At 46.0% G+C, this 27,589-nt stretch overlaps 1 protein-coding gene and 1 pseudogene across 6 annotated transcripts in view; both read right to left on the reverse strand.

The window, feature by feature from the left end:
- Positions 1–1,252: 1,252 nt before the first annotated feature.
- Positions 1,253–2,692, reverse strand: LOC143988318 (syntaxin-18 pseudogene; annotated as a pseudogene).
- A 159-nt stretch (positions 2,693–2,851) lies between these two features.
- LOC143988320 (glutathione S-transferase 3-like) overlaps positions 2,852–27,589 on the reverse strand; it is a 127,626-nt gene continuing 102,888 nt past the window's right edge. For all 6 annotated transcript variants that reach the window (XM_077487786.1, XM_077487789.1, XM_077487787.1 and 3 more), the window contains exons 4-7: positions 23,530–23,662; positions 17,573–17,714; positions 13,520–13,645; positions 2,852–3,099 (exon numbers count right to left, since the gene is read on the reverse strand). In XM_077487786.1, coding sequence (XP_077343912.1) covers positions 2,977–3,099; positions 13,520–13,645; positions 17,573–17,714; positions 23,530–23,662 — 524 coding nt within the window. In that variant the 3' untranslated portion in view covers positions 2,852–2,976. The remainder of the gene's footprint in view (positions 3,100–13,519; positions 13,646–17,572; positions 17,715–23,529; positions 23,663–27,589) is intronic.

Here is a 27,589-nt window from a genome sequence, read left to right on the forward strand (position 1 = left end):
TGTACATCTGGGACAAGAGGTTTGGATTCCGGGAGATTTACACATAAGTATTATAAGGAGGTAAGTATTAAAAGTCCCTAAAAACTCCCCCCTTTTTGCTGGAACCCAAAAAAACAATACTGTGTTTTACTTCCCACATGTTTACTCTATATAGTGATTGGCCTACTTTAAAGTCCCACCGACCAAACTTTCTCTCTTTTTAAGTGTATTAAGAGGCCTTAATTGGGGTTTCAATTCATTTAAAAAGTCTGCAATTTGGTGGTATCTCCAGGTTGTAAAGGGAACACCATAGGATGATTGTAAAACAGAGGGGTGATAAGGTACCCTGTGTGGCAAATTTGGCACAGGCAATTTTCTCACCAGGAGCTAAAGAATCCAGGTTCTGTTCCTGAAGGAAAACAAGGATAGCCTCCTAGATGCACTAGAGATGTCTGAGGGGCATATTGGCCTGATGCATTAAATTGGTCACCCAGTTCTTTTGCAACAGAGAAGCAGTGGGTGTCCTGCGGTGGGGCCCCCTTGTAACTAAAGATACAGCTGCGGTGGCTGCGATTCATGCCCTCCTGCAGCTTAAAAGTCTCCAGACCTCTTCATATGATGTTCGGCTTAACAGTCTTCTTTCCCGCCTCCCCGGCTACTCTGTACACTCCAGCCGAATCCGGTCGGGTAAGAAAACAGCACACACTGAGGGGATACCGATACTACAATAGGAGGCAATGCCAATGGTGTATACAGGTTAGAGTGGCTTAACAACCACTTTAATCTATCCATACGTATATGTGCTCCCACCATGGAGGCTCTGAAAATTTAGAGTTAGAACCGCAGTATACACAGAGGTCCCTTGGTGTGGGCACTGCAACTTATGCATATATTTGCAAATGTGTACCAACAAAACCCTCTGTTTTAACAAACTGTCAGACAGGGCCAAATGTGGTTGTTTTACAGGCTGGCAGGCAAGTGTGCTGGGAAATCTTTTGTTTGTGATGATGACAAATGGTTGATGTGATGTCCTTCCCACCTTGTGCATCGTTAAAAAAGGACAGTGCAGGGCTGGAGAAGAGGCAAGGTGGACCCAGCATGTCATGTGACTGGTCTAAAGACATCTAAAAAAGGTAAGTATTGAAGCAAAAAAGAGCAAGGAATAAATGTGGGGAGCCCTTGGGGGGGGGGGGGGGGTACTATGGATAGGAATGCAGAGTCTGGGCTTTTCCAGACACTCAAACCAGAGGCAACTAACATTTTCAAAGAGTAGTAAGCAGTTGCAATCTTTTTAATCATCTTTGTGCAGGCAGCTGCCAAACTGCTGACAACCCAATACTACTGGTGGCCAGGAAAGACATTTCACTGGTAAAGATAACCTTTACATATTTTGTGTGACATAACAGTTACTTTAGATTTCACTTCCTGCAGAACATTGGTCAATGTTAAATACAAAATGATGAAGAGTAGATTCCATAGGGGGCAAAATAAAGCTGAATATAACACACAACTCCCAGTGCGTCACTCAATTAAGCAGTGTCCTGGAGGTTATTGTTCCTTTAACAATTCCAGTGTAGAAGCAGTCAGCAAATCTGGCCTTTCCCTGTAATGCAACCAGCTCAATTTCTTCCAGTTAATCTCTGGTAGACACTCTTCATGACCTCATTAGAAGTGACATGTATTAACATATCTAAACTAGTGTGGAGGAAGGAGAACAACAAAGATGTGGCATTTTCTTAACAATGTAACATTGTGCAAATAAAGTCGGGGCTACGAGGCATAACTAAATTATTAACTGTCCTACCAGTCGAGGTAGAGTAAAGAGAATGAACACATGACTAGGAAGAAGAGGATCCATACTCTAAAGTCTGCGTTATTCTTTATGGCCTCTTGTATGTGTTCATTTCCTTCTTGGATATTTTCTGTGGTGCCCACGACGAGCTGATGGATATCATCAATGTCCGTTTCCTGCTGCAGCACCCTGTGAATATGTCTTGCAGTTGGGATATTTCAACCACCTTGCCTTCTCTTTGCCTTACTTCATCAAACAGACTGTTCATCTCGCTGACAAGTCTCTGGTTTTCCTCCTCAAACATTTGAATCTCCTCTGGGGACAATTCATCTTCACCTAGACTGTATCCCAAAGACCTAAAGTGCTCTGAGTGTCAGACACCGTCCTTTCTGTATTATATTCTCCAGCGGGTTTGCCATCCTCCTTCTCTTTGGCATTTCCAGAGGTGGTTGTCTGTTGAGCGCGCATCTTCTCTTTATGGATCTGTTCTGATTCCAACCCTGACAATCCTTGCTCGTCTACCACATGTTTAACTCCAATAGCCCTCTGCTCCGAGTATAGCTTACACACTCTTTAAATAGTCTCCAATTAAATCCAGGATGGCATTACTGTTCTTTCACTTGAAATGAAACAGTTTTCTTACTTACTTCTGTTCTAAGGTGCTGGATAGAATCAGAACATGTTCTCACGAATGTCTGCACATCCTGATCATCATGTTTATACCACCACGTCATCAAGTGTGCTGAGGAGAAACATGTCCCCAGGGAGCCAGGTGGAGGTACAATCTATAGTTACACAGATTATGCTACATTTAGAAAAATTGAGGTGAGACTTAACGACACTGTTGAAAAGTATATGGCAATCCTTGGTACTCTGTCTTCCTAATGGAACCAATTCTGGCCTCCTGGGTCATTAAGTAGTAACTTGATTACAACCTAGATTGTTCATTCCCTTTTTTTCACTCCCCCTTTTATTTTCACTCTCAACCCTTCTCAGCCCCAAACCTCACACATGCATCCTTTAGGCACATCCAGCTAAAAATGTTAACATTTCTTCTTTAAAAAAAATAAAAATGGATGATAGGATTTCCATAGAGTTTTTAATGAAAAATTCTGAAATATAAACTACAACACATATAAACTGCACACTTTTGTACTAGTTCAAAAATATGCATATAAATCATTGTGTTGATTTTTTTTTTCACATCAGCTGTAAAGAATTTTTTTTACAGTGTTTACATATGTTGCATCAGCAATAGGCTTTCTTTTACTTCCTGGGGCCAAAAACTTCTCAATCGTTGGGACTGAAGATATTCTTGCTTTGAAAGCCTATAGAAGAAGCAATGTAGGTATATTAAAATCCATACTTCATATAAATCAAATTGTTTGAATAGGGTAACAAAGAAAGTATAAAAAATTAGCCTTGTAAACATAATGGTAATATGTTAATATCCTGGGATTCCTTGGAGACCACTGGAAGCATAGTGCACAGGGGCGGACTGACCATTCTGGCACTGCCTGAGGGCCCCATGCCACTAAGGGGCCCCATCAGGGTTGCCAGCCTCAATAAAACCAGGGATAGTATGTAAAAATCAGTGTTTTTTTTTTTTTTTTTTTTTTTTTAACAGAAAGATTTTTTATTGTTTTGTCTTTTACAAAAACAAGGTGATAACATAACAGAACAATATCAGTATGGTAGTTATGCAAAACAAAATCACAAGACACATAAGTATCACATTCTAGGCATCCTAGAGGATATCAAACCAAAAACCCAGCATCCAATAACATCGAATCCTAACAACCTATTCCGCCCAATAAGGAACGACATGTTCACCTGGTTGCATCTAGAAGGGCACAGGTACTACCTACCCCGGGGGGGGGGGGGGGGGAGGGAACGGGCCTACAAATGATAATACGGAAAGGGGCCCGCTGATACAGAAAGGATGGCACCCAGGGATCGGAATCACCCTCACAGCCTAGGAACCACCATGAGGGGGGGGGGGGGGGGCGGGGGAGGGGGAGAAGGGGGACGGGAAGGGAGGGGAGGCCCACCTCCGACTCAGGATAAGCCAGGCATCAGGGGGGGAGCAGGTCTACACAAGACCCACCCCACCGAAGCATGGTCAGCCACAAGCGTCAATCCAGTTTGACCAGATTTTGTCAAATTTTTTCGGACAGTTTCTACTTTCATAGGTAATACGGTACAATGGGAGGACATTGTTGATCGTTTTCCGCCACATCGCCGCAGACGGCGGATCTGGCTGTTTCCACCTGAGTAGTATTTCCCTCCTGGCGTAAAATAGCGCGTATGTCAGACATAGCTTGACATAACGGTCACCCTCTATGTCATCCAGGCGACTAAGCAAAAATGTCAAGGGATCCAGTGGTATCGGCATCCCACAGACCTCTCCAAGAGCATCCGCCACCTCACTCCAGAACTGACGCAGTCTTGGGCATGTCCAGACCATATGGAAAAACGACCCCGCCTCCGAGTCACACCTAGTACAGTTGGGGCTGAGGCCCGGGTAAATGTTCGCAACCCTCTGAGGGGTATAATAGGCCCTATGAATAAATTTTAGTTGTATAAAACGGTCCCTGGCCGCAATCATAGAAGGGATGTAGGTGAGCAGGCAATCCTCCCACTCCTCCACATCCAGAGAGGGAATGTCCCCCTGCCATTTGAGTCTGGACCGGCAAGTCGTAATGTCATGGGCAACCGTCAGGTGAAGGTACAGGGAAGAAAGAGGCTTCTCCAGGCCCACCGAAATCAGCAGGCTTTCAATGGGGTCAGTCTCCAGTATAGGGCGGGAAGGGAACTGAGCTCTAAGGGCATGCTGAAGCTGCCAATATCTAAAAACGAACGACCCCGGTAGGCGGTAGTCCCGACGCAAGTCCCAAAATGTAGCTATCTCCCCCCTCGGCATCACCTGTCGGAGCGTCACAATCCCCCTCTTAGCCCAAGCCGCAGGGTCAGGGACCGTGAGCAGATGGGGCAGCGAGGGGTTAGCCCAGAGAGGAGTGTGGGGAGAGACGCAGCCCGGCTTCCGGATAGCCACCCTGGAAGCCTTCCACACCCGGAGCACAGTTGCCATGGGCCCAGTCACCCTAGGGTCGGCTTTTTCCCCCCTATAAGGGAGGTTGGACAGTGCCGCATAAGAACCGAGATGAGCGGCCTCCAGGGTAACCGCCGGATTTTGACGGGGCTGCGAGAACCACCACCTAACCGTAACCAGGACCGCCGCCCAATAGTACACCAGGAAATTAGGAAGAGCCAGACCTCCCCTAGACAGCGGGAGATAAAGGATCTTCCTAGACACCCGAGGGGTCCTCCCCGCCCAGATAAAGGCCGACACCACACCATCCAGTTTGTGAAAAAAGGATCGTGGAATGGGAACAGGGGTCTGCCTAAAGTAATACAAGAATTTGGGTAAGTAAATCATTTTCAGGAGATTACCTCTACCCAGAGGTGAGAGGGGGAGGTTCCTCCAGGCGACACACTTCTGTTGCAGCTGGGCGAGCAGTGGGTACACATTCTTATCTATATAGCCCGACAGATCCGCCCCTATCCGCACACCCAGATAGGTGAACTCCTCCACCCACTCCAGTGGAGTGCCCGTGTCTCCCCTGGGGAGAGGTCGGCCCAGCGGAAACAGAACTGATTTGTTCCAGTTTATGCGGATGCCCGAGTATCTGCCAAACCTGTCAAAGGTCTCCAGGGCCGCCCGCAGTGAGTCCCCAGCATCTGCCAGATACAGTAGGGAGTCATCGGCGTACATGGAGATCTTATCCTCCACCACTCCCACCCGTATTCCCTTAATCGAAGCATCTGCTCTAAGAAGGATAGCGAGGGGCTCCAGAGCGAGGGCGAACAAAGCCGGGGAGAGTGGGCAACCCTGTCGCGTGCCCCTCCCCAGCCTGAACGCCTCCGACAGGACCCCATTCGTCCGGACACGAGCCTCGGGCCTCTCGTAGAGCATCCGGAGCCATGCACAGATTTCAGGGCCGAATCCGAACCTAGCCAGGACCTCCCAAAGGAAGCCCCACTCGACCGAGTCGAAGGCCTTCTCAGCGTCGAGTGAGGCCACGACCCCCGACCCCCCAGACGAAGCCAGTGCTATATGTGTGTGGAGCCGTCGGATGTTTATGTCCGTACCCCTACCCGGCATAAATCCCGTCTGGTCCGAGTGCACCAGGGCTGTGATAACAGAGTTAAACCTCATGGCCAGCACTTTGGACAGAATTTTAGCGTCCACATTTAGTAGGGATATGGGACGGTATGAGGGGCAGAGGGTAGGATCTTTTCCCGGCTTATGGATAACTACAATGACTGCCTCATGCATAGAATCCGGGAGGGTACCGTCAAGTCTGGCTCTAGTCAGCAGGGCCTGGAATTTCCGGGCTAGTTGATCCGCATACAGTTTATAGAATTCCACCGGAAGGCCGTCCGGCCCCGGCGTCTTACCCGCCTGCATGGACTTCAGCGCTCCAAGTATTTCCTCAGTGGATATAGGGGCGTCCAGGGCCTTAGCGTACGTGGGGGTGAGAGTCGGTATGTCAATCCCCTGGAGGTAGCCCTCCAGCTCCGTCAGGTCATAGGTCGCACGGGAGCTATAGAGTTGTCTGTAGTAGGAGACGAACTCCCGGTTGATGTCCGCCGGGAGTGTCAGGAACTTACCAGCAATAGACAGGTACAGCTGCGTGCACACAGGCGTCGGCGTGTGTCTTCTGCGCGTTCGCGTACGCGTTCGCGTGCGCGTTCGTTTACGCGTTAGTGTGCACGTTCGCGAGTGGCGTTCGTACGCGCGCTCGTCCACGTGGTCGTGCGTGGCGTGCGTGCGCTCCTTCCCGCCACTGAGCGTTTAAAGGACTCTCAAGTGCGCCGGTGCGGCGCTGTTTCGTCTCAGCTTCCGTGTGTCTGAATATCTGATCCTGAACCCGGTTACCTTTGAATACCTGATCCTGAACCTGATTACCTGCTACCGTTATCGACCCGGCTTGCTTGACTTCTCTGCCTTCTCCAATCCCGACCCGGCCTGCCTGACCTCGAAACCTCTTCTGCTTGTGATTCCGTTGCCGACCTCTGCCTGCTTACCGACACCTCTTCTGCCTTCCGTTACCATCAGTCTGCTTACCTTCTGACCCGGACCGTCTGACTCTTCTCCAGCCTGCTGCCAGTTCCAACCTTCGGTCTCTGAAGCTACTGCCTGCATTTCTCAGCTTCCAGCAACCCGCAGTCCACTCAGCCTTCAGAGGGATCTCCGCTCTTCTACCAGCTCCAGCGGCTCTATCCAGCAGGCCCTCCTACCCACTGTGCTCTCGAGACCGCTGTTCCCATTCCAGCGGCTCCTGAACCAGCGCTGTAAGAGAGGTCTCCTCCTACAAGTCGGGCTCCACATCTGGACTCTAACAGTACGAAACAGCCATGACTGAGCCCGCAGGAGAGACCTCTCCCATGAAGGAGATCTGCACGCACCTGTCGGCCCTTACCCAAGCGGTAAAATCGCTTCAAGATAGCTACGCCAGGCTTGAAGGACAGGTCCAGGACCTTACAGATACTGGTCACATGGCCTCTGCTCCTGCCTCCTTATCGGCACAGCCCGTCGCCTCACCATCCGTTGTCATGCTTCCACCTGAACCAAGGGTACCCATTCCGGAAAGGTTTTCTGGGGATCGAACCAAATTTCGGGCTTTTCGGAGCGCTTGTCAACTCTATTTTGCCCTACAACCACGGACTTTCTCCCTGGAAGCCACGAAGGTAGGATTTGTAATCTCCCTCCTACAAGGAGAACCGCAGACCTGGGCCCACCGTTTACTTGAAGGAGATTCACTCGCAACCTTCTCTCTGCAATCCTTCTTTGAGGCCATGGCTCAGCTTTACGAGGACCCCCAAAAGACTGCCACGGCTGAATCTGCTCTGGTTGCGCTCCAGCAGGGCCGCAGACCGGCTGAGGATTATGTCTCGGACTTTCGATGCTGGAGCGCAGACACGGAATGGAATGATGCGGCTTTAAGGCATCAATTTCGCATGGGGTTATCTGAAGGACTTAAGGACGAACTGGCTCGAGTCGGTATACCAGAAACCCTGGAGGCCCTGATCTCCTTGGCAATCCAGATTGATCGCCGTCTCAGGGAGCGAAGATCAGAGCGCTCCGCTCAGCAAGTCCGTCCAGTCTGGATGACAGCGAGAGCCCCAATGCCTGCTTCTCGCTATGTATCTCCGTCCAGCCCTATTCCGCCCTGCACGGCTCCTGACACCTCCGAGCCCATGCAATTAGGACTACTGCGCCCCGCTTTGCTTCCAGAAGAGCGTGCACGTCGCCGGCAGCAGAATCTCTGCCTCTACTGCGGTGGTTCGGGTCACTATGTCTCTAATTGCCCTGTCAAGACAAGTAAGTGTCTACCTTCTGCTTCTACCAGTCTCTCTGCATTGACTGCCAATTCAACCCACCTTGCTGTTCCTCTCTCACTACAGCTCCAAGGAAGGACGGTGACAGTCAACGCTATCATTGACTCCGGGGCATGCCGCTGCTTCATAGACTCCACCTTTGCGGGCCGACAGGGCATCCCGTTACGAGGCAAGGCTCATGAACTCTCAGTTTTTCTGGCCGATGGGTCTAGCATCAGTTCTGGAAAGGTAACTCAAGAGACTCTCCCTCTACCTGTCATTATCTCCTCTCAACACAAGGAATTCCTGACGTTGGATGTCATCTCCTCTCCAATGTTCCCAATCATTCTGGGCATACCCTGGCTCCAGGCCCACAACCCCTACATCAATTGGGTTACCAGAGAAGTCACATTCCCATCTTCCTATTGCTTGAAACACTGCCTAACAGATTCCACCAAGCCTTCCGCCACCCTTTTATGTGTAGACTCTGATCAAGACCTACTGCAGACTGTGCCCAAGCACTATCATGACTTTATTGATGTGTTCAGTAAAAAGGGAGCAGACACTCTGCCTCCTCATCGTCCCTATGATTGTCCGATCGAACTACTCCCTGGGGCCGAGATTCCTTTCGGACGCATATTCCCTTTATCAGAAAAGGAGCAGGGGGCACTGAAGACCTACTTGGACGAGAACCTAGAGAAGGGGTTCATCCGTCCTTCAACTTCCCCAGCAGGAGCTGGAATCTTTTTTGTCACTAAAAAAGATCAGTCCCTCCGTCCATGTGTGGACTATAGAGACTTAAACAAGATTACGGTTAAGAACCGCTACCCCTTACCCTTGATACCCGAACTCTTTCAGAGACTGAGATCCGCTAAAATATTCACCAAGTTGGATCTAAGGGGGGCGTATAACCTAGTTCGCATCCAGGCCGGGCATGAATGGAAAACAGCCTTCCGGACCCGATTCGGTCATTATGAATATTTAGTGATGCCCTTTGGGCTCTGCAACGCCCCGGCCACATTTCAACACCTAATCAATGACGTGTTTAAGGATTTCCTCGACGTGTTCGTGATTGTCTACCTGGACGACATTTTAATATTTTCCAACTCTCTTGATCAGCATCGAGAACACGTCCGTAAAGTCCTAGACCGCCTTCGCCAGCACCGACTCTACGCAAAGGCTGAGAAATGCGAATTTGAGTTACAGAGCATCCGATTCCTGGGACTAGTAATCTCTCCAACGGGTATCAGGATGGATCCCCAAAAGGTGTCTGCTGTACTAGATTGGCCAGCGCCTCTGGATAAGAAGGGTGTACAACGCTTCATCGGTTTTGCGAACTTTTATAGAAAGTTCATAAGAGACTTTTCAGCTATAATTGCGCCCATCACGCAACTGACCAGACAAAACTTCCGCTTCTGCTGGACTCAGGAGGCCCAGAGTGCTTTCGAAAGACTTAAAAAACTCTTCACGTCCGCCCCAATTCTCAGCCATCCGGACCCGTCTCTACCCTTCATCCTCGAGGTAGACGCCTCTGAAGTGGCCGTAGGAGCGGTCATCTCCCAACGTCAAGGCAACAAGGACCTAATGCATCCCGTGGGGTTCTTCTCCAGGAAACTCTCTTCCGCGGAGAAGAATTACGACGTAGGCGACCGAGAGTTGCTCGCCATTAAGGCCGCCTTGGAGGAGTGGAGATACCTATTGGAGGGCGCTGCTCACCCGGTACTAATATACACAGACCACAAGAACCTAGAATATCTACGGTCTGCCAAGCGACTGAGACCCCGACAAGCCCGCTGGGCCCTGTTCTTTTCACGTTTCTCCTTTCACATCACGTACCGACCCGGATCGAAAAACGTGAAACCGGATGCGCTGTCACGGATGTATGACAATCCTAAGGACTCATCTGTTCCTGACACCATTTTACCTGCCGGGAATTTTTTACTTTTACAGCCTGACCTCCTCTCTCTGATCAGAAAAGCATCCTCTGACTCCTCAAGACCCCCCGGAATCACCTTAATGTCCAGAGATGGCTTGTTCTGGAGGGGAAGTCAAATTTTTGTCCCCAAGAATGTCCGAGTTAAGGTGCTGTCCCTTCTTCATGACCACCCACTGGCAGGCCACTTTGGGGTCCGTAAGACCCTTGATCTGGTACAACGCACGTTCTGGTGGCCCAATTTGAAGGACTTTTGCGAAAAGTACATCAGCTCTTGCCCCGTCTGTATCCAGAACAAGACACCCAGGAACCGGGCTTGGGGACTGCTGAAACCCCTACCTGTACCCGACAGACCCTGGAGAATGATTAGTATGGACTTTATTGTCGAGCTTCCATGTTCTGAGGGATGTTCAACTATTTTTGTGGTTGTAGACCGGCTATCCAAAATGGCCCACTTCTCACCCTTAAAAGGCACCCCATCTGCCGTGGAGACTGCCCACGTGTTCATTAAGGAGATTGTGAGGCTACACGGGATTCCAGCGAATATAGTCTCCGACAGAGGAGTGCAGTTCACCTCACGCTTCTGGAGGGCCCTGTGCGAGATCCTGAAAATTGAGCTGGCACTGTCCTCGGCCTATCATCCCCAAACTAATGGGCAGACAGAAAGGACCAACCAGACTCTTGAGCAGTACATTAGGTGCTTCACATCATTCGTACAGAATGATTGGGTGTCCCTGCTGCCTTTGGCAGAATTTGCCTACAATAATGCTTGTCATTCGGCCACCGGTCAGTCCCCTTTTTTCGCCAATTATGGCTTTCATTTAACCTTTTTGCCTGATTTTCTTCCAGAAACCTCAGTTCCAGCGGTCCAGAAGACAGTGGATTTCCTCAGCCACAATAACCGGGTGTTGCAGGAAGCAGTGGCCAAGGCCCAGGCAGACAGTAAGAGAGCCTTTGACCGGAGAAGAAGAGGGGAACTGATCCTACAACCTGGCGACCAGGTATGGCTTTCTACCAATAACATTAAAATGGCTTGTCCCTCCAGGAAACTTGCACCTAAATTTATGGGACCATTTCCGGTTAAGAGGAAAATTAATGAAGTTTCCTACGAGCTAACCCTGCCTGAGTCGCTTAGGATTCATCCTGTGTTCCATGTGTCACTGCTGAGACCTGCCACCCCTGATCCCTTTCCTGATAGAGGAACTAGACCTCCAGAACCCATCTTAGTGGATGGAAACGAGGAGTACAAGGTGGAGGCCATCCTCGATTGCAGAAGAAGACAGGGACGCATCCAATTTCTGATCAAATGGAAGGGATTTGGGCCAGAGAACAATTCCTGGGAACCAAACAGCAATATCCATGCCAGGCGGTTAATTCACGCATACTTGTCTGCCCATCCAGAAAAGAGGAACCTGTTGGGCATCCGGAGGCTGCCCCTTGGGAGGGGGCAATGTCAGGAACTTACCAGCAATAGACAGGTACAGCTGCGTGCACACAGGCGTCGGCGTGTGTCTTCTGCGCGTTCGCGTTCGCGTTCGTTTACGCGTTAGTGTGCACGTTCGCGAGTGGCGTTCGTACGCGCGCTCGTCCACGTGGTCGTGCGTGGCGTGCGTGCGCTCCTTCCCGCCACTGAGCGTTTAAAGGACTCTCAAGTGCGCCGGTGCGGCGCTGTTTCGTCTCAGCTTCCGTGTGTCTGAATATCTGATCCTGAACCCGGTTACCTTTGAATACCTGATCCTGAACCTGATTACCTGCTACCGTTATCGACCCGGCTTGCTTGACTTCTCTGCCTTCTCCAATCCCGACCCGGCCTGCCTGACCTCGAAACCTCTTCTGCTTGTGATTCCGTTGCCGACCTCTGCCTGCTTACCGACACCTCTTCTGCCTTCCGTTACCATCAGTCTGCTTACCTTCTGACCCGGACCGTCTGACTCTTCTCCAGCCTGCTGCCAGTTCCAACCTTCGGTCTCTGAAGCTACTGCCTGCATTTCTCAGCTTCCAGCAACCCGCAGTCCACTCAGCCTTCAGAGGGATCTCCGCTCTTCTACCAGCTCCAGCGGCTCTATCCAGCAGGCCCTCCTACCCACTGTGCTCTCGAGACCGCTGTTCCCATTCCAGCGGCTCCTGAACCAGCGCTGTAAGAGAGGTCTCCTCCTACAAGTCGGGCTCCACATCTGGACTCTAACAGGGAGGGTCAAAATGGAGCCATCGGCCGCTCTAATCTGGCTGATATTCCCTCCCACCGATTGTTCCCTAGAGAGCCAGGCCAAGAGGCGTCCAGTCCGCTCCCCTTGTTCAAATATCCTCTGGGTTTGATAGAGCAGTCGTTTCTGCGTCATCTGTGTCCGCAGAAGGAGTACATCTCTCAACACCGACTGCAATCTATCATGATGGTGCGGTTCTGGGTTCCGAACATAGATCGCCTCCCGCCTGGCTGCCTCCGCCTCCAACCTCGTAAGCTCAGCCCCACGCTCCCTCCTAACCCCGGCTATAATAGCTTGGTATTGTCCCCTCGAGTATGCTTTAAAGGCATCCCACACAGAGGAAGCGGAGGCCGAGAGTGTTTTTTTTTTAAATCCCAAGATTATAGCTGCCCCACCTCTCCAGTACCTTTTCAGTGTGCGTTTACTGTGTGTGTATGCTGTGTGTCTGTGTGTATACTGTGTGGCCCCATAATCTATTGCTTGTGGGCCCCAAAATCTCCTATTGCCCGGGGGCCCCATGAGTTGTCAGTCCACCCCTGATAGTGCATGTTTGAGATTCAGCTGTGATGTTCATGTAACATATATTGAACAAATGGAAGACGACCACTTTGGAGTGGTATAATTGACAAGACAGTTTTCCTGTCAGCTGAATATTTTCCATCAATCATAATGCAAAATGATTCATCACACGGTTCATGTCCCCCATCCTCCCCTTAGCAGTTATAGTTAAAATAAAGCGATTGTAAAGGCAGGTTTTAAACTTAAATTCTATGAAGAGGGACCCCTGAAGAGGAGGGTCGTGGCTGCCCTGTGCAAAACCACTGCACAGAGCAAGTATGTATAACACGTTTGTTATTTTTAGAGAAAAAAAAATGCAAACAGACTTTACAATCACTTTAAACTTCAGATGTAGTAGGGTCCCACTGTTTGCCTGCTCCAGACATTTTTCATTAAATTTTCACCCAATGACTGTTGCAGTGTGCAGATATGGCTACATGTTCTATAGAGATAAATAGAAGAGCAAAGTTGGGCACTTTCATTTCCTGTGCAGATATGGCTACATGTTCTATAGAGATAAAGAGCAAAGTTGGGCACTTTCATTTCCTGTGTCATTATCTCCTACATTATCACAGTGGCAGAACACTATCACAAGGTTTTTCATAAAAAAGGTAATCTGTACTTTAAATAAAAATGGCACAACTTACACATAAAATGTTATTTTTTTACCTGTAAATTAGGGAAGTTTTGCAGGATAGCAGGATGTAGCTCTTCCACTGCTAAAATGACTTCTAGGAGCTGCACATCTGCTATACTAAATGGTTTCCCAACTAAATATTCCTGGTTTTCCAAAGCCTAAAAAAAAAAAAAAAAAAAAAAAAAAAAAAAATAGAATTAGTTACACAAAAAAATTTAAATGTAATCACAGAAATTGCCATGTAAGGAGTGCTTACAAAGTTTTCCCCCCATTCCTCCCACCCTATAGTTCCTGTTCTATGATCGGACGACACCTTCTTACAATCAGGGAAAAGGGCACTAGTTGAAGTGTTGGGTATTGAAGGCAGTCACTAAATACATTTTTTCTCTGTGTGCTGGATATACTATACCTTGACCTACCATAAGGTAAACAGTTTTTCCCTGTTCTAAAGAAGGTGAACCCTGGACAGGGGTAGAGTTCCCCCAGGGATTCCAATGGGGATGCCTAAGAAACTGTTCTTAGAAATTACTGCTACATTTCCACAGATCCATCAACCGAGCTGATTACCTTGAAGTGGAACTAAACCCACTGATTGAACTGTTTTCCAAAAAAGTTACGTTCAAAGCATATAGTGAATGATAACCATCACAGTTGCTTGTGTTCTCAATTGGACTATCAAGTCCTCAAATGGCTGGTTTCCCAATTGATCTTATGTGCATTACCAAGGGAACTGCAGATTAAACAGAGGCCAAGATGGCAACCTCCTTGGCTGCAAAGAACAGGAGGGTTTAGTTCCACATACATTTTATTTTTTTCAGCTGAGTGTATGACCCAAAGATCTGAATGCTATGTACTACATTGAGATTTCAGCAATGTACTACATTGAGATTCCTCATATCCAGCTGTTCCAATATAGAGTTTATGCTGTGAGAAGTGAACAGAGTGCCAGTTGGGGGAATCAAAGCTGGGCAAGAAGTAAAGGTGTTTAGCAGCCAAAGAGAAGTACGGTAACTATCAAAGAGGACAATACGCCTCTCACATTTTAAAAAGAAGGGAAGAGGCCTCCTGTGATGTGCAATGAAACCAATGGGGGAAAACTGTTCTGTGTCTTAGATATCATTGGTCAGAGAGTTCACTGGGCATCGCAGGATGAAATTTGGAGGATTGGCCGATTGTGCAGTCCAGAAGCTCCCAGTGATGTCCCAGAGGACTTAACTGTGCATTAAAAACTATGTGTAATGACTTCCCCTAAATTTTATGTGAGCCTTGATATTGAAGTCTCCCAATCTCTGGTATAGGGCCTTACAAACAACATTTTTTACTTTATGCCAGGCTCATGTTTTATGAGATTGGTGAGATTTTCCCCTCTATCCCTACTCCGCCTGACACCCATCACCCAAACAAAAGCAGAATCGCAAAAAAATCCACACCTCACAGAACTTCTTATCCTTCTCTATTAAGAACATTGTTTTAGTGTTTTTTTGTACACGACTGGAGATTTCCCCATATTTTCTGTTCTGTCTGAAATCTATCAAATAAACAGGAGTTCATGGGAGCAATCCCTAGCGAGGACACAGCAGTTTTAACACTAACCTGCTGTGTGCAAAGCTAAAAAAAATAAAAAAATAAAAGTTTTGGCTGGAGTTGGCTTTAACTTGTACCCAGTGACACAAGATGATCATGGTCATCTCCAGTCAACTTCAGTCTGACTGGGTGATAAAAGCTCTGTTTATACAAAGCAGGAAACATTGACCGCAGATTACTTTAGGAGCAACGTAATATCAGTTCAGAGTGAAATTTTGCAGACAATAATTTGGTTATGCCCTATACTACATGGGTGCTTAGATTTGGCAATTCTCCTGCATTATATGAATGGGGAATACCAGCATGCATATTGATAGGAAAAAAAAAAATCCAGTAGCTGGATGGTTCCTACACAAAGACAAAATTTAACAGTGTCTCACAATAGTGAGTACACCCTTCACATTTTTGTAAATATTTTATTATATCTTTTCATGTGACAACACTGAAGAAATTACACTTTGCTACAAAGTAAAGTAATGAGTGTACAGGTTGTATAACAGTGTAAAGTTGCTGTCCCTCAAAATAACTCAACAAACAGCCATTTATATCCTAAGTGAAAATGTTCAAATTGGGCCCAATTAGCCATTTTCCCTCCCTGGTGTCATGTAACTTATTCGTGTTACAAGGTCTCAGATGTGAATGGGAAGCAGGTGTGTTAAATTTGGTGCTATGTCACTTTCTCATACTGGTCACTGGAAGTTCAACATAGCACCTCATTATTATAAAAGGTTTTATATAACGCCAACACTTTGCGCAGCGCTTTACAACATTAGGGCAGACATTACAGTTACATTACAATTTGGTACAAGAGGAATCAGAGGGCCCTGCTCGTTAGAGCTTACAATCTAAAAAGGAATGGTCAAGTGATACAAAAGGTAATAGCTGTGGGGGGGATGAGCTGATGGAGCAAAGAACTCTGAGGATCTGAAAAAAAAAATAAAAAAAAAATAATTGTTGCTCTACATAAAGGTCTAAAGAAGATTGCCAAGACCCTGAAACTGAGCTTCAGCATGATGGCCAAGACCAGACAAACACCGGTTTAACAGGACAGGTTCCACTCAGAACAAGCCCCGCCATGGTCGACCAAAGAAGTTGAGTGCATGTGCTCAGCGTTATGTCCAGAGATTGTCTTTGGAAAATAGACATATGAGTGCTGCCAGAATTTCTAAAGAGGTTGAAGGGGTGGGGAGTCAGCCTGTCAGTGCTTAGACCATCCGCCTCATGCTGCATCAAATTGGTCTACATGGCTGTCATCCCAGAAGGAAGCCTCTTCTAAAGATGATGCACAAGAAAGCCTGCAAAATGTTTGCTAAAGACAAGCAGACTTATGACATGGAATACTGTGAGACCAAGATAAACTTATTTGGTTCAGATGGTGTCAAGCGTGTGTGGCGGCAACCAGGTGAGGAGTACAAAGACAAGTGTGTCTTCCCTACAGTCAAGCATAGTGGTGGGAGTGTTATGGTCTGGGGCAAGGTCTCTAACATCCACCAGCTCCGTGATGTCATGGAGGAGTGGAAGAGGACTCCAGTGGCAACCTGTGAAGCTCTGAATTCCATACCCAAGAGGGTTTAGGCAGTGCTGGAAAATAAATGGTGGCCACACAACATATTGACACTTAGGGCATTTTCACTTAGGCCCGGTTCAGACTTGTGCGATGCCAGACATCGCATGTAATTTGCAGCGCACTGCTGTTTACATTACATGCGATGTCTGTGCAATGCGATATCAGCCATACAGATAGTATGGCTGATATCACACCGCATTCGGTCCAAACACACACAGGACCCTTTTTTCTGTTCGGACCAGAATCGGATCGCATATGTGTTCACACATATGCGATCCATGTCCAAACTGTCAGTCTGCAGTGCGATACACGAGCTGAAATGGGGGTGTCGTTAACATATGATGACACTTCCCAGCAGAACTTCCGTGCGAGTCGGGTGCGATGCGGGAACCCACATTTGACTCACAGGGTTTTCGCATCACACAAGTGCGAACCGGGCCTAAGGGGTATACTCACTTTTGTTGCCAACAGTTTAGACATTAATGACTGTGTGTTGAGTTTGAGAGGACAGTAAATTTACAGTTATACAAACTGTACACTCACTACTTTATATTGTAGCAAAGTGTCATTTATTCAGTGTTGTCACATGAAAAGATATGTGAAAATATTTACAAAAGTATTAGGGGTGTACTCACTATTGTGAGATAATGTACATCTTGGCAGGATGCCAAAACTTGCATAAGAGTGCCAGTACTCCCCTACCAAATGGATAGAAAAAACTGAAACCACCTCCGATTTGTTAAAAGCATATATATGTTGCAGAGTTATTGAAGCGTTCTTGAGGTTCTGTGTTCACTATGGTAACAGATAGGAGTGTTTACCAACTCACTGAACATAGAGTGTGTAGGCAGTGTGCAGTGATGGGGACAGGTTTTATCCTGATTCATGATACAATATGGACAGACGAGACCATTGTTAAGAAAATAAATCATACCTTTTCATAAACTGGAAAATATCTGTTCAAAGCTTTTTGTTTTACAAGATCCCGTTGTTTTTGCTGTTCAGCTTCAGCCATAAAGTATAATGACATAGTCAATCCCATTAGGTCTGCGGTCCCCTCGGTATACATATCAATGCTGGAACACAAGAAAATACACAGTAATTATCGCTTATACCAATGTCCCCTCTCTAAGCACAGCCCTGCGTAGTTCTGAGTCACAGAAGAACCCTATTTTCCCTAAATATCACATGAGATCCTAAAACTGTCAATTCACTATGGGCTCCATTCACTAAAGCAGATTGCATGCGATATTTATGCGTCATGACACATTTTCCCTAAAATAATGCATGCATGCAGGGCAGGACTTACCATTGGGCTTGAGATACACAGGACTCTGTATCTCGGTGGCACAATTTTTAAACTTCAAGACTGCAATGACAAGGCTGCAAATAGCACTGGAGCAAGGCTACACTGACAAGGCTGCAAATGACACTGCCAGGTTGAATTGATGGGCATTTAAATGTAAGTTTTTTCCTTAAAATTCCCTCCTAAACTTGGGGTACGTGTTATACGCCGGCGTGAGTTATACGCCGATAAATAGGATAATGTATAGAAGGTAGGGCCTGAAAGTGACTCAAGCCCAGGGGCCACCACCCCCCTAAGTCCTGCCCTGCATGCATGTTTTGCTGTATTTGCCACAACAAAAGTTGAAAACGCTTTGTAAATACCGCATGAAATGGCGTTAAACTCAATTCACAGAAGGAAATAAATAAATAAATGCATGCAGTAATTAACCACTTCCCACCCACACTATAGTGAAAGACAGCTACAGCACGGGCTTACTTTGCAGGGAGGGAGTCATATGATGTCCTCCCATGATTACGCGGCATGTGGCCGGTGCGCTCTGAGATCGCTGAGTCCTTCGGGCTCAGCTGATTACAGATCAGGGTAAAGGGCCAATCCCAGCGGCCCCTTACCACATGATCAGCTTTGACCAATCACAGCTGATCAAGATGTAATCAGAAGCCAGTTATCGGCATTCCTTTCCTCACACTATCAGCTTTGCACTCCATCTCCAGCTCTTCCACCCAAACAACTCCTCCCCAGCTGTGCTGACCCTGGGTAAGGAGGCCTGCCCCCGCCAATCCAGGTTGGGGATTGGTCAGGGCTCCCTAAAACACCTCAGGCAGGTCCACCAGATCCGTGATGTGCCAAACAAAGTGCACGGTAGAAGGCATACAGTTCGGCGCTTCAGGTCTTTGTCACAGATTGCCCTCTCTGTCCTTCTAAGAATCGAGTCCCCTACCACCGGAATATGTCTATCCTTTCCCTTTGCTTCCCCCCACTCTCACTGGAGGAGTCCTTTCCCTCGCAGCTAGGAGAGAGTCCTTCACCTTCAGCAGTGTTGGTCCCTAACCGGTTTCACCAATGTCACTCAATTAAGTTTACTTTTTAGGATGCTCAAGCTCAGGATCGGCCTCCCTGGCACTTCTCCCTCTATCCTTCCTGACTATCACCCATCTATTCATTTCTAGTGCCTCCACCCCCGTCTCCACCCGTCTCTGTGCTAGCCACTGCCTGGTACATTCCCAGCTCTCCTTTAGTATGGAGAGTCTTCTCAGTGCTGACAGTTGCTTCTCTAGATTCAGAACCTTGGTTTCCAGGGAAACAATGTGCTTACATTTTGCACAGCAGCATTTGCCCTCGATCAGATAATCAAGGAATGCATAGATGCCGCAAGATGTACACCGAGTCACAGCTCCACACCCACCGGGCATCATACCTACTAATTTAATGAGGATTGGGGATTATACTCTGTTCAAATTACCTACTAGCTTCCTGACACTAATACTCAATACAATACACAGGTGTACTACTAGCAGATTGTTTACAAGTACTTGTGACACCTATTGCTATACCTTCATTCCTCAGTGCAGGTTTTTTAAAAGGACTGGAGGTATAGTAGGGTTTGAGATGCCAGATGAGAAGTAGAAGTCTGCCTTTTTCTATGATGTGAGTCTTTCAGGTGCTGCCGCCAAGAGACTGCATGGCAGTTTGTCATATGTCTGGTCAAGCATGTGGTGCCCAAGAGGTTGCTGTTCTCACCACGCTTGATCTGCTTCAGACATAGGTTGCAAACAGCAATGGTGCGATCTCCTGAAAATGTGTTAAAAAAGGCCCACACCAAGGAACTTTTAAAAGTCAGTGGGGAGTGAGCAGCACCCTGCATCTGTGGAGCTCTGCGGTGTGATGCAATAGAGTGGCTGCCCCTCGAGGACATCGTGCCTCATTGGAGTCGTGCCTCCTCCTCACTTTCCTCTACTCTCAGGCACCCAAATACAGTCAGTGACATTATCCTCTCCCCCTTGTCACTGGAGAAAACTTGGCAGTATTCTGCAGCTTGGAGCATGACTAGGGTCTAGGAGGTTGTAAACCAGAATCATCAACCAGAAGGGTTGAGGGGCTTCAGGGAGCTTGTAACATGAAGAGGAAACTGGCTTTTCAGTTTCCTCCTTTCTTAGAAAAGTCCACTTTGGGACCTGGAGCTCAGGGATTTCTGAGAGATCCGGGTGGGATGAAATCCCCAGTCCTGGGTCCTGATTTTGAAGACAGCCAGCATACTATTTGGTCAGGTGTGTGCTGGGCTTTTAGTAGTAACCTGACCAAAGTTCTGGTCTCCACCCCCAGAAGATAGGAAGTCTGAGTACCAGGAGTCAGGAGGGCTCCACGTAGGAGCCAGCACAGCAAGAGGCTGCTAGCTACAGTATCTCACAAAAGTGAGTACACCCCTCACATTTTTGTAAATATTTTATTATATTTTTTTCATGTGACAACACTGAAGAAATGACACTTTGCTACAATGCAAATTAGTGAGTGTACATCTTGTATAACAGTGTAAATTTGTTGTCCCCTCAAAATAACACACAGCCATTAATGTCTAAACCACTGACAACAAAAGTGAGTACACCCCTAAGTAAAAATATCCAAACTGGGCCCAAAGTATCAAGATGTGTGGCCACCATTATTTTACAGCATTGCCTAAACCCTCTTGGGCATGGAGTTCACCCACAGGTGAAGGATGCCCCACAGAGGCTCAATAGGGTTTAGGTCTGGAGACATGCTTGGCCAGTCCATCACCTTTACCCTCAGATTCTTTAGCAAGGCAGTGGTCCTCTTGGAGGTGTGTTTGGGGTTGGAATACTGCCTTGCGGCCAATTGTCTGAAGGGAGAGGATCATGCTCTGCTTCAGGATGTCACAGTACATGTTGACATTCATGGATCCCTCAATGAACTGTAGCACCCCAGTGCAGGCAGCGCTCATTCAGCCCCAGACCATGACACTCCCACCACTATGCTTGACTGTAGGTAAGACACACTTGTCTTTGTACTCCTCACCTGGATTCCGCCACACACGCTTGACACCATCTGAACCAAATACGTTTATCTTGGTCTCATCAGACCACAGAACATGGTTCCAGTAATCCATGTACTTAGTCTGCTTGTCTTCAAACTGCAGGCTTTCTTCTGCATCATCTTTAGAAGAGGCCTCCTTCTGGGATGACAGCCATGCAGATCAATTTGATGCAGTGTGCGGCATATGGTCTGATCACTGACAGTCTGACCCTCCACCCCATTCACTCAGCAATGCTGGCAGCACTCATATGTCTATTTCCCAAAGACAACCTCTGGATATGACGCTGAGCATGTGCACTCAACTCCTTTGATCGACCATGGCGAGGCCTGTTCTGAGTGGAACACGTCCTGTTTAACTACTGTATGATCTTGGCCACCGTGCTGCAGCTCAGTTTCAGGGTCTTGGCAATCTTATAGCCTGCTTTTAATATAAATGGGCATACAAAGCCTTAAAAAGAAGAAACAGCGAGTGGTGGTGTTCTTAAAGCCCTACATTTGATGCTAGTTGGCTCTCACTTGCAGCACTGCTGCTCTGGCCTTACACTCCAGGCCTTTGTCTGTCTTGTACAGACTGTTTTACCGACCACCTTGGTGCATATAGCTAGCAGCCTCTTGCTGCACTGGCTCCCACACATACCAGACCAAATTCAACGTTGGTCGAATTCCTAAGAGGCACTGCAATTAACTAACCTGCCTGCCTAATCTAGCGCAATCTCCATCCACAGTCACACACTATACACGGCCGCTATGTAAGCAGCCTTGTATAGTGTGGGGTGTGGACTTGCCTTTGGCCAATTATGTCTCTCTCTGCAGAGAGCTCTGTAATTGGCCAAAGCATACAGGTCAGGTGCATGCGTTGGCCAATCATCAGACACTAATGCACTGTGATCTTGCAGCGCATTATGGGGCACCCCGCAGCACTTGAATTTTCTCGAGAACGCCCCCTATTGTTAGCCTTTCGGTGAACGGGCGAACACCTGATGTTCGAGTCGAACATCGAGCTCATCCCTAGTGAGTACTGTGGGTTGCAATCAGGGTACATATTTTTGATGCTGTGTGAGAGCAGCCCATTAGTCAATAACAAACAAACACTTATCACAGTCTGTATAATCAGAACAAGGAAATTGATGCCAGTGATGGGGCTCAATTCCTCACAATGACACCAACAATGGGGCCTAATTCCTTCAAAATGGCACCAACAAAGGGGTCCAAAAACTAATTATAGGGCACATTTCCTCCCAATGACACCAATGATGAGGTGTCAATTTCTCCTAATGATGCCAACAATAAGGCCCAATTCTTCATAATGACAACAATGGGGCCCAATTCCTCATAATAACACCAATGATGGAGCACAATTCCTACCAATGACATTAACAATGGGGCACAAAGAGAAATATGTTTTATACTTCCTCATCGATTGAAAAAAAAACAAAAAAAAAAACATTTACATAGCATGATAGCTGATTAGTTTTAAGGCTGGATTCACACTTATGTGTTTTTCCTTGAAATCAATAGAAATTAATGTCAATGCCTGAACTAAGATGCATGTCATGGCAAACGTGATTGTGTCATGTGCGTTATGTTGTATGTTGACATTTAATGCAAAATACATTGCAACGTGTTTAAATCTGATGATGACACATGTTCATGTGCAATTAGATATGCTTTAGTGCGTTTCCATTAATTTCAATGGAAAATGCACCCAGCCTAACACTTATAAATAGTAAATACAAATAAAAAAGCTGTGTGTAATAGGCCATTGCATCCTAGTATAACAAAATGACAAAATTGTAAAATACACTCATGACACCACTTTCTGAAATGCAACGCATACTGTTTTAAACTTCTATATATTTTGTTGTTGTCGTTTAATCATGTCCGGCCCTTCGTGATCTCATGGACCATAGCATGCCAGGCTTTTCTATCCTCCACTGCCTCCCGGAGCTTGCTTAGCATCATTGAAATAATGTAAATTGAGTTATCTATCCGTTTTGTTTTCTGTCATCCTCTTCTCCTTTTTCCTTCCATGTTTCCCAGCACCAGAGTCTTTTCCAAGGAGTCCACTCTTAGCATTAGGTGGCCAAAGTATTCGAGTTTCAGTTACGTGATTTGTTCTTCCAGTGAACATTCAAGGTTGATTTCCTTCAAGATTGACTGATTTGATCCTCTTGCCATCCAAGGGACTTTCAAGAGTCTTCTCCAATGCCATAGTTCAAAAGCATCAATTCTTCAGCATTCAGCCCTCCTTCTGGTCCAACTTTGACAGCCAAAAGTTACTACTGGGAACCATAGCTTTGACTATACGGCACTTTGTCGGTAGGGTTAGTAGGTCTCTGTGTAAAATTTATTATATATATATATATATATATATATATATATATATATACACACACACACACACACACACACACACACACATACATACACACACACACACACACACATACATATATATACATACACATACACACATACACACATAATATACAGTATATACCACATATACAAGTATGCCATATTCAGTAAATACTTACAATAGTCTTTCTTTTAGGTCCTTTCCATATATGTTATATTTTCCAGCTATGTAGCTCAGGATGGCTTTTGATTGTACTAGTTTCAAGCCATCCATTTCCACCATTGGAACCTGCTGAAACAGCAAATCTCCACCTAGAATGTAGAACATGTGCCGAATGAGTAAATACAAGTCAAGCTGAGGTAAAGTCAATCACTCTGATATATATACACATTACATTACACAATCAACATGCTTCAATCAGCCTCTAGAAAAAGGTACATGCTTTGTATTGAGGGGTCCAGGGCCCAATGCAACTGCTCAGTGAAGTTAACACAAGCAGCCAGCTACTGTCATGGAATAAACCCCAACCTTGGGCTAAGCTTGATATACAGTATATAGCAAAACAGCACTGATTGCAATGTTCACATTTAATTTGCAGGTATCCCCCATAGGGCTTCCTTATTACTAAAAGAAGCACTCAGTCTGCCCCAGGCCAAAGACTGAGAAGTAGGAGCTAGTGTGTCAGTGGCCCTCACTTGCCTGCTCATTGGGCAGCCCATTTATTTTTTATCTTGGCAGGTGCAACGTAGTTCCTTACAAAGAAAAACATAAAGCTTCCACTGCTGACCTCTGAAAAAAGTTAGTTGCATGGCTATTATACTAAATGCTGACACAGTGGCTTTAATACTCTAAGTCACTGACATTGAGCGCGTTGCAGAGACCTGCATATTTATAGAGCAGAAAAATGTAGGTCTCTGCAAGGCATATAGAAAACAATTGGGCTCTGATGGGGAGCACACCGATGGGGGGGCTCTGATGAGTGGGGATTCTGATAGGGGGGCTCTCATGGGGAGAACACCGATGGGCACGCTTCTAATAAGGAGGACACTGACGGGGAGGCGACTAATAGGGGCTTTGATGAGGGCTCACTAATCGGGGATTACCCTCACCTTGTAGAGATTTCTCCTCACTTCCTATTGAATTCACGGAACAGGAAGTAAAGGGAATCATCTAAACAAGACACAGGTAGATAAAAAAAAATAAGCTACCAAAGGTTCTAATATTTCCCTCCTTTATTCAAAACTAAAAAAATTAATGTCTTGGCTGTAAGTGAACTTTATTAGTGCATTTTGTATATCAGGCTGATTGAGAAAGCCTGCAAGAAGAAGTGTTTTTCAGCATTAGCAGCTGGTGTTTCAGAATCACACAATTGCAGATATGGTGACTGGAGTGGGCTTGTGGAATTGCTGGATGAACAACTGATTTATTTAGCAGATAGGCTGTGCTTATTGCATGCACCTCAGGGTTATTTCATTACAGGATAGAACACAAGTTTAGCCAAACCATCAATGGGTGCTTGAAGTGTAACCATATTACTGCAATGCATTTAAATTAGAAATAAACTTGCCTTCCCTGGTTCCCTTTCCAGTTCCAGCATCTTTACTCAGGCTTTTTTGGGGTTTAGGATCTTCAGCCAACTTGGATAGCTGGGCTAGAATGATTGAACTCCTGTGTATGCGTCTGGGAGTTCAATCATACTTGCACCAAGAAATACACAGAATGTGCACTGAGCCATGCAAGTGCAGCTTAATGTACGGTCTAAAGAAGATTGGGGACAGACAGGTATGTTTGTTTTAACACAGAAGTAACATGCTGGGGTTTATTTACTAAAGACAAATCCAATTTGCACTACAAGTGCACTTGGAAGTGCAGTCACTGTAGATCTGAGGGGGACATGCAAGGAAAATGATTGGATGATAAAATCAGCACAGCTTCCCCCGATTTCTGATATTCCCCTCAGATTTACAGCGAATGCACTTTCAAGTGCACTTGCCTTTAGTAAATCAACTCCAGCATGTCGCTTCTACAGCAAAGGGCCTGCATGCTTGCAATTTAAGGCTTCTTTAAATCAGGTAACACAAAATGTGCAAGACTCACAGCATTCAGGCTATTCAGGTCTTACTGGTATGCAGTTTAATTACAGAGGTTAATACAAACGCCATTTGTCTATGCCAAAATGCCTGCAGCAGTTATATACCCAATTGTTACAAAAGCAATATTGCAGATGAACGAATGTTCAGATTTCCTAGCAGAACACACCCATCTATTGCCACAACATTGTGTCGAAAACAAAGATTAAAAAACAAAAACATATATATTGAGCACCAGCAGTTGTGCAGTAAATCGCAAAATAAAATCAGAATTAATTTAATTATTTTTTTATATTTCCGGCATCAATTATATACCTCATGTAGCTGTAGTATATTTTCAGTAATTAGACATTTTAGATGATTACTGTATAAACAAAATGTAAAAAAAGTTTATGAATTTATTGTTCATAAACAGTGGAGGTTCAACCTGCTGGCTCAGCTGTGCATCTCTCTGCAGCTAACAGGCTTGCCTGGCTGTCATAGTGATAACATGATCCGGAACCACACTGAGGGGTGTCTGACCCTTTCTATAGACCAGTGGCTGTCAGTAACACAGCTGTGTGCTCATAGTTCTAAAATGGGACATATATTCTTAAAACCCTAGAGACTTTGCCTGAGAACCTGAATTTACATATTGTGGGCATCAAGGTGTTTAATTCATTATTTAATGAAAGATGCAGGAGATATCATTGCTAACCTTCTAAAAACAATGCTCTTTACCTGGCTGTAATGCTGACCCGTGTGTCTGAATACTTTCTAAGCCAGAGCCTGTATGCACATCAGAAAAGTTTAAGTAAAAAAAATTCTTATCTGCATACCTACTCCGGGTTTATGAATATAAATATTGGCACAATAGAACCATGGTGCTGGCATTTTAAAAAAGAAAAGTCAGTGGAAACCTCTGTATTTTTACTGGTTTACCATGCATCAAAATCATATTTATATAGCTTCAAAGCATTGTTTAAAAAAAAAAAAAAAAAAAAAAAAAAAAAAAAGAAGAAGAAACCCTTATCAGTTCCATTTATTTTCTTTTAAAGTCATACTGAAGCCTCCATTCTATTCAAGTATGTATTCTTAGCTCAAATTAGTACCATCTATTATTCTAAACCTCCAAATTAATTTTTTTTGTTGCTGCTGTGATCTGATTTCGTGTTAAAAGATGGCAACTTTATTCCCCATGGTCCCACTGTAAGTAGGAATGTGCCACCCTCTTCAAGGAGGATGTAACAAGGAGGCAGAAAAACACAGTAAGAAACCATTTCATGAAAAATTATTAATAATAATAATAATAATAATATTATTATTATTATACAGGATTTATTTATCGCCGACAGTTTACGCAGCGCTTTACAACATTGGGGTAGACATTACAATACAATACAATTCAAGACAAGGGGAATCCGAGGGCCCTGCTCGTTAGAGCTTACAATCTAGGAGGGAGGGTCAAGTTATACAAAATCGTAATAGCTGTGGGGGATGAGCTAATGGAGACAATAGTGAAGTTGTTAGATGGAGGCAGGATAGGCTTCTCTGAAGAGAAAATTTTTCAGGGATCGCCTAAAAGTGGATAAATTTGGAGACAGTCTGACAGATTGGGGTAGTGAGTTCCAGAGGATGGGCGAGACTCGGCAGAAGTCCTGTAGGCGGTTATGGGAGGAGATGATGAGGGAGCTAGAGAGCAGGAGGTCTTGGGAGGAACGAAGAGGGCGATTAGGTTGGTATTTTGAGACTAGGCTAGTGATGTAGCTGGGGGCTGAGTTGTGGGTGGCTTTGTAAGTTATTGTTAGTATTTTTAATTTAATTCGTTGGGCAAGTGGCAGCCAATGGAGGGATTGGCAGAGTGGGGTAACAGACACTGTGCGGTTTGTAAGGTGGACGAGTCTGGCAGCAGCATTCATGATGGACTGAAGGGGGGATAGTTTATTTAAAGGTGAACCAATGAGGAGGGAGTTGCAGTAGTCAAGGCGAGAGGTAACCAGGGAGTGAATCAGGAGCTTTGTGGTTTCATTGGTTAGAAAGGGACATAGTTTAGAGATGTTGCGGAGGTTGAGGCGGCAAGCTTTGGAAAGTGATTGGATGTGGGGCTGAAAGGAGAGTTCAGAGTCCAGGATAACACCTAGCACCCTGACATGTGGGGATGGGTGGATG

This window comes from Lithobates pipiens, unplaced genomic scaffold, assembly GCF_037356315.1.
Source record: "Lithobates pipiens isolate NorthernLeopardFrog02 unplaced genomic scaffold, aLitPip1_a1.2 Scaffold_18, whole genome shotgun sequence".
Classification (NCBI taxonomy): domain Eukaryota; kingdom Metazoa; phylum Chordata; class Amphibia; order Anura; family Ranidae; genus Lithobates; species Lithobates pipiens.